The sequence below is a fragment of the Echinops telfairi genome, unplaced genomic scaffold, assembly GCF_000313985.2.
Source record: "Echinops telfairi isolate 266 unplaced genomic scaffold, ASM31398v2 ScPeMD7_28;HRSCAF=97, whole genome shotgun sequence".
In the NCBI taxonomy this organism is placed as follows: domain Eukaryota; kingdom Metazoa; phylum Chordata; class Mammalia; order Afrosoricida; family Tenrecidae; genus Echinops; species Echinops telfairi.
Genome location: NW_022103925.1, coordinates 310047 through 317060, shown reverse-complemented (window position 1 = coordinate 317060; position 7014 = coordinate 310047). Strand labels below are relative to the sequence as shown.

The 7014-nt window shown below is 63.2% G+C and overlaps 1 protein-coding gene across 2 annotated transcripts in view; it reads left to right on the top strand.

The window, feature by feature from the left end:
- The window catches only part of PPP2R2C (protein phosphatase 2 regulatory subunit Bgamma), a 12372-nt gene extending 6355 nt beyond the window's left edge, over positions 1–6017 (top strand). For both annotated transcript variants that reach the window (XM_045289508.1, XM_045289509.1), the window contains exons 4-6: positions 613–782; positions 3237–3328; positions 4408–6017. In XM_045289508.1, coding sequence (XP_045145443.1) covers positions 613–782; positions 3237–3328; positions 4408–4699 — 554 coding nt within the window. In that variant the 3' untranslated portion in view covers positions 4700–6017. The remainder of the gene's footprint in view (positions 1–612; positions 783–3236; positions 3329–4407) is intronic.
- The last annotated feature ends 997 nt before the right edge of the window (positions 6018–7014 follow it).

Below are 7014 nucleotides of genomic sequence, written 5' to 3'. Positions count from 1 at the left end.
GGCGGTGTACCTGAGGTCCTGGAGCCCCCATCCAGAGGCCAGGGACATTTGGCCCCAGACGCTCCGCCCCCAACTCGGGCAGGCCCCTCCCCTCCTTCAAGAGCTCAGTGCTTCAGGGGCTGTTCTTGGTCGTCTTTGCTATGTGGTTCGAGAGGCAGGGTAGGGGGCATGAGCCTAGGGCATGGCTGGGGCTTCTTGTTTTGCCCTTCCACCACCACCCCCGCGTGCAGACACGGGACAGACAGCGACCAGCTCCTCACTAAACCTGCTGCCCCACCCAATGGGAATTTTGGTGGGCACGTTGCAGGGGCTGTGGGTGGACACCAGGGATCGCCCTAGTGATGGGTCGAGGCCAAGACCAGGCCAGGGTTCCCACTGGGGGCTCTGCAGGGAGGGCTGGAGGTGCGACCTTCGCCACCTCCCCTCCCCAGGCCTGGGCTCCAGGCAGCGGCCCAGGGGTCAGGCTGTGGCTGTAGGAGGAGGAATTCTGAGTGAGGCTGGGGCAGCAGGCAGGATGGGGGAGCCCTGGAGCAAGAGGGATGTGTTGGAGCTGTGAGTGGGCGGAGAGTCTGGGCCCCGATTTCAGCAGCCCTATCGCCCCCACCCCTGCAGTCTTTGAGGAGCCAGAAGACCCCAGTAACCGCTCCTTCTTCTCTGAGATCATCTCCTCCGTGTCCGACGTGAAGTTCAGCCACAGCGGCCGGTACATGCTGACCCGGGACTACCTCACTGTGAAGGTCTGGGACTTGAACATGGAGGCAGGACCCGTGGAGACCTACCAGGTGGGCTGGTGGGAGGCACTCCAGGCCAGTGTTCCCTGAGAATTCTTGGAGGAGCGAGTGGGGACCTGCTCCTCATGCAGGTGTGGGTACAGAGGGTCTGGGGAGCCAGTTGCCTGGCCCAGGCGAGGACCCCCTGCTCTCCTCGCTGCACAGGGCCGGTCTCTGGCTCCCCACTGGCGGCAGCCGGTGCCTAGGCCGGAAGCTTAGGGCCCTGGGCCCTCGGTCAGGGTGAGGTATGCGTGGGGGCAGAGGTGAGCTCAGGCTGGGCAGTGTGGGTGCCGTCCATGCCCCTCCCCTGGGCAGATGGTGATGGTCTCTGAGTCTTGCACCCCTACACTGGGTGCCCAGGAGAGGGTACCATGGCAGACGGGGGGACCCCAGCTCCAGACGCGTGTTTGCTCAGACTTGAGTGAGAGAGGTGCTGTTTTCCACGGGGGTTCAGGTTTGTCCACCTGGGGCGGCGGGTGTGTGTGTGTGTGTATGTGAAAGAGGGGGGTGAGAGGAAGGGATGGCAGTTATTTGCTGCTTGGGGTTTGGGATGATGCTCTGTGTTTGCAGCCAGCGGAGGCCTGCTGGCACCAGGCGGGAGGTGATAATACGGTTCTTGTCCTCATTACATGAGAAAAGCACATCTCCCACTCGGACAATGGCGTCGGGCTGTGGGCAGGGCACAGCAGGGGAGGCCCATAGGTGCCCACTAGGTGGCAGAGCACACCGGGTGGCACCACCACCAGGACTGCCATCACTCACAGGGGAGGCCAGTGGCCCGTGACTCCTGTGTCCCAGGCTTCTTCTGGCGGCCAGCCCACCATCATGAGAGAGCTGGTCTCCCTCATGGCCACAAGCAGCTGCTGCACCTCTGGACACCACCCCTGCATTCCAGACAGGAGGGAGGCGGCTATGGGGGCTGCGCCACATGGGCTGGCATATGTCTTCTCAGGGTGGCACAAGAGTCCCTGAGACCTTCCCCAGGCTCTCCTTACATCTTGACTTCAGTTGGGGCACAGCACTAGGGGAATCGGGCTCTTCCATCCCCGGAGTTGAGGGGGAGGGAGAAAGGGTGGGGACAGGGCATCTCCATTTCGGCCTCTCCAAACCTCCATCGCCCTGGGAGTCAGATGGGTGTTTTCCTGCCCATTTGGTGGAAGAAAATGGAATTAAGTGACATGGTGACCCTGGTGGAATCAAGCCTCCCGCACCTGGCACCAGAGGGTGGGACAGAACACCGAGGTTGGAGCAGAACAGGAGGGAGACTTCAGGGACTAAGACGCAGACAGCTCACACACCTGCTCAGGGTGGGAGACAGGGCCCCATGGGGTGTTTGTCTCCTTCACTGCCCCTCACACTGAGGTTCCTCCCCCTTTCAGGGAATGGCAGACACAACTCGGCCCCCTGACCTGATGCCACTCTTGACCAAGAAATGGGGTGGGAGCTGGAAGCGCGGGAGTGGGGGGGTGGCTGGGAAACCTGGGGGGCAATGGAGGTGAGGACTCAGAGTGGTGAGGGTCATCTTTGGGGGGACAGGTGGTGCCCAAGGACTGGGGCAGGAGCCTGGGTGGTGGGCTGAGGGCTGGGGTGGACTAGGGAACTGAGGTTGTGACAGGCAGCTCTTAGCGGGTGAGCAGTGACCACAGAGAAGGTGGGGTGGGAGCTTCCCGGGTTGGGGGAGTTGGGGGCCTCCGTGTGGCAGAGTCGTAGCAGCTATGACTGCACGCTGGTCCGGGGCAGAAATCTGGGGCAACAGGAAGAGCCCTGCCCACGCAGCCGAGAGCCACTGAGGGCGGGCCGTGCACTCAGGTCTCAGGTGCACAAGAGGCTCCTGGCTAGAGGAGGGTGGCGGCCCTTAGGGAATGAGCTTTCTCTTACTTTAGACATGTGGCCGGTTTGCTGCCTCAGGCTGAGCCCCTCGGCCGCCCGTGCCCCCCCCCCCCAACTCCGCAGACTGCCCTAGCCTGGCCTTCTCATGCCCAGCGGGAGGGGCAACGCCTCAGGGACAGTCACCCTCCACAGGGCCCCCTTCTCCAGATGGGATGAAACAGGGTTCCCCAGGTCTGCCCAAGGCATAGCTAGGAGTGTGCCTCCAACTGCTGCCTGTCCCTGCCCACGTGGGGGTCCCTGCCAACTGGACTCAGCAGTCACCATGGGAACAGCCCACATCTACCACGGTGTGCTGTGTGACCTGGGCTGAGCAGGTGCAGCCTCCCCAGACAGCCTGCCAGGACCCCTCGCCCACCATCACCACAGTGGAGGGCAGGGCTGCCTGTGCCTGCTGTGCCCCCCACCCCTTTCCCTGCCCACCACCAGGTGCGGAGCCCAGGGGAGACTTGTCTGAGGTCTCCTGCCAGGAGGGGCGGGGCCAACACTGGGCCCTGCCCTCCCCTTGGTGTTGTGACGGTTGGTCTCTAGGCCCTGATCCTGACCCCTGGCTGCCGCCCTGCATGGCCTCTCCCCCAGGTGCACGAGTACCTGCGCGGCAAGCTCTGCTCCCTCTACGAGAATGACTGCATCTTCGACAAGTTCGAGTGCACCTGGAACGGGGGCGACAGGTGAGCCCGCCACACTGCCAAGCCTCACGCTGGGGCCTCCGCTCCCCGCGGCCTCACCCATGGCCAGAGTGCCCTGACAAGGCCCCTCTCTGCCGCCAGGACAGGAGGAGAACTGTCCCCAGTCTGTTCCGGAGCCCCTGCCCTTGCCCACCAGGGTCCCTGACCACATGGCCATCCCCCCAGAAGAGGTGCATGTGGGACGAGGGGTCTTCTTGGGGAGTCGTCATCACTGCCCACCCCTCCTGCCCCGAGATAGCCCCTCCTCTAGCACAGAAGCCCCACGTCAGACCCCTGGGGGGACATCTCTGCTCGGGGACGGCAGAGGTCTCTATCCAAGTGCCTGTCCTAAACACACAGTTCTGGGCTCTGGGCAGCAGGGGCTTATGGGGACACGGGGGGCTTCAGGGTCAGCAAGGGGCCTGGTGGGCAGCAACTTCAGCAAGGCTGTGGTTCCGAACTGTGAAAGTCTCCTTACTGAGACAGTGGGGGGCTCTGAGCTGGGGTGCTGAGGGACAAGGGCCGTGAGGACCCTGGGCCAGGACAGAGCTCCTCCTTGGCGCTGCTGTCGCAGTGCCAAGCCTGTTCCCTGAGGTGACCCGACCTCTTTGCCCCTGAGAGCTCAGCTGCGATGACCCTCTGTGGCCGTGGGGTTCTGGGTGGGGGTCGGGGGAGAACCAGGAGCACACGGCAGGGCAGTGGGACCTGCCCACCTGGGAGCCCATCACTCTGGGTGCACCCAGCCTCCAGGAGGGACGGAGGCTCGGGCCCAGGGAAGACACGCTTGAGGGTGGCCCAGGGCCTGGGGTGGAGTGGCGGAGGGGTGCTGTTAGACCTAGGAGGAGAGGGGATTTCAAGACTCCTCTCTGCCCCTCCGGGGGCATTTGTGGCACCTGAGTGTTCCCACCACCAGGAGGTGAACTGCAGACCACATGGGGGACTGCTGGTCCATACTGCCCACTGCTGGGGCTTGGTGCTGCCCCGATTTCCCCCAGGGCCTTGTTGACCACCCCCAGCCCCCACGTCCTCCCGGGGCTGCCCTGGGGCCTGCCCGCTCGTGCCTGACCCGTGCCTGCCCGCAGCGTCATCATGACCGGAGCCTACAACAACCTCTTCCGCATGTTCGACCGCAACACCAAGCGCGACGTGACGCTGGAGGCCTCGCGCGAGAGCAGCAAGCCGCGCGCTGTGCTCAAGCCGCGCCGCGTGTGCGCCGGCGGCAAGCGGCGGCGCGACGACATGAGCGTGGACAGCCTGGACTTCACCAAGAAGATCCTGCACACGGCCTGGCACCCGGCCGAGAACATCATCGCCATCGCCGCCACCAACAACCTCTACATCTTCCAGGACAAGGTCAGCTCCGAGATGCAGTAGGGGCGCCGTGCCGCTCCCGACCCCCACCCCGTGCCCTGAGCTGATGGCCCTTCCCAACGCCCCTTCACCCCTTCAAGTCATACCCCCAGGAGCTGGGGGCGGGGTGCCGTCCTGGCAGGGCTCGCAGACCGGTGTCCTTCCTGCAGGGCGCCCCGGGGTTTCTGGCGTGCACAGCCTCTGTGTAGATCATATTTGTCTCCAACTGCGCCAGGGTCCGAGAGGAGGGGACACAGGTCTCAATCCAGCCCTGTGTCCAGGCAGGGCCAGCCTGTGGGCAGCTGTCTGGACAGGTGGTTTCGGCACTTGCTGAGTGCCCAGCGTGGCCCTGGGCTCCCTCCCCGTGTCCTCCCTAAGCACCACCGGGCCGGGTGTGAGGTCCAGGGCCAGCCATGGCTACCACGCCTGTGCGCTCACACCACCCAGCACACACTGCTCGCTCCCCGAGGGTGGGTGGCCTTCTAGCTCAGGAGGTTCTGAAAAGAACCTGGCTGCAGAGTGAGATGGAGCAGGTGAGATGCGGGGCTGGCTCCAGGGGGGCTCACCCCTCACCCTGCCCTTCCAGGACTCCCAGCTCCCTTTGGGAACAGCCACCATGGTGACCCCTCACCTCACCCCATGTCCACACCCACAGCTACTTTTCAGATGAACCAAACTGCCTCTGAAAGTAAATTGCATGTTAGGACCACTTAGAATGTGCTTCTGAGGACCCAGTCTCAGGGGCAGCCTCAGGGGGCGGGACCGGGGGCTGGGTCCTTGTGGCCGAGCCCCAAGTTTCTTCCACACCAGCTCCCCGGTCTCTGCAGACGGTCACTCAGTCCCTGCCTGGCTCTCGGGGATTCAGGATCTGCAGCAGAGCTGCCGGCTCCTGCTGGGTCCTGCACAGGGTCCAGCCTTTTCTACAAGGGGCACCAGGACCCAGGAGGCTGCCCTGGGAGATGCTCCGGCAGGCAGCTGTCCACGCGTGTCAGAGCACAAGCCTACTGGGCAGCCGCACATGTGCACAGCGACACTGGCAGAGGCCGACGCCCGGGGGCCACTCTCGCTCTCCTGTCAAGAGGATGCAGAGCGGGGTCACTTGTACAGAAACCCCAAGAAACCAAGACCCGCGGTTCCTCGGACGGACACTTGGCATGGCCCTGCTCCTTCGAGGTCACCGGGCTCAGCGGGGGCTGGCAGCTCAGCCGGAGGCCACCGCCCACTAGCCTGCTGAGTCCTTGCCACCGCCCAGGTCCACATCTGCAGGGTGCTTTGTAGGAGGCTGCGCCAGAGAAGTTTCCGGTGCTTGACTTCTGTGGTCATGGCTGTTAGCTGGCCGGGAGGGGGGAGGAGGGGGAGGTGGAGGGAGGGAGGCAGGAGAGAAAGGAGGAGGGAGGAGGAGGAACCACTCTTGGGAGAAAGGCATGCATTTGGGGCCCTTGCACAGAGTGACACTCTCCAGCGCCAGTGCTGGGGAAGGAGCTGGGGGCAGGGCAGGAGCTGGACAAAGGGCCGGTCCTTTCTGTGTTTGGACTTCTTAGTCTCTTGACTGCCCAGCTGGTGGCCCGGTGGCCACGGATTTGCTGGCCTTGGTGAGATGACCCTGGAGGTGCGGGACATGCTGGTTGGGGCCCTGTGACTCATGGTTGCATTCTGTTGTTTTGTGGTTTGGTTTTTTTGGGGGGGAGGGGGGTGTCTCACAAAGTATCCAACTGTTGAATAAGATTATAAATATGTTAATACCAGCTTTTCCAATAAAATAAGAAATGTTACCTCTAAAAGGGGGCTCAAATGTTGTTGGTGTTTGAGGCCCGGCCATAACAGCAGGGAGGAGGGTCCCATCAGGAGCAACATGATGGCGGGAGTTGGGGGGGGGGTATGTGCATCGTCAGGAGAGCCGGGTTTGCCAGGAGGATTGACTCGTCCTGCTTCCTGGACGGGCTTTCTAGAGCTCTGACTTCATCGCTGACCAGTTGGAGCTAACCCTCAGTAGCTCCAGCTATAGGCTCATGCGTAACAACGTCTGGGAGGGAGGTGCTGGGCCTCGCTCCATTTCTAGGGGGTCGGGTCATTCGGAGTCAGAGCTGGGGATGACCCTGTACAGACATCAGCCCGGGAAACCCCGTGGGGCAGCTCCCCTCTGAGGGGGCCCCCACAAGTTGAGAGGAGCTCGGCAACCTCCTCTCAGTGCCAGGAAGCACAGCACCCAGCTCGGAAGCCCCCACTGACGGATCCTTGGGGCTTTCGGCAGGCGTGTGTAGCTGTCAGCCCAAATATTGGGTCTTTGCCCCAGAGCTGTGGAGCCCGATTAATAACCGAGTGGAACAGTGAACGAGGAA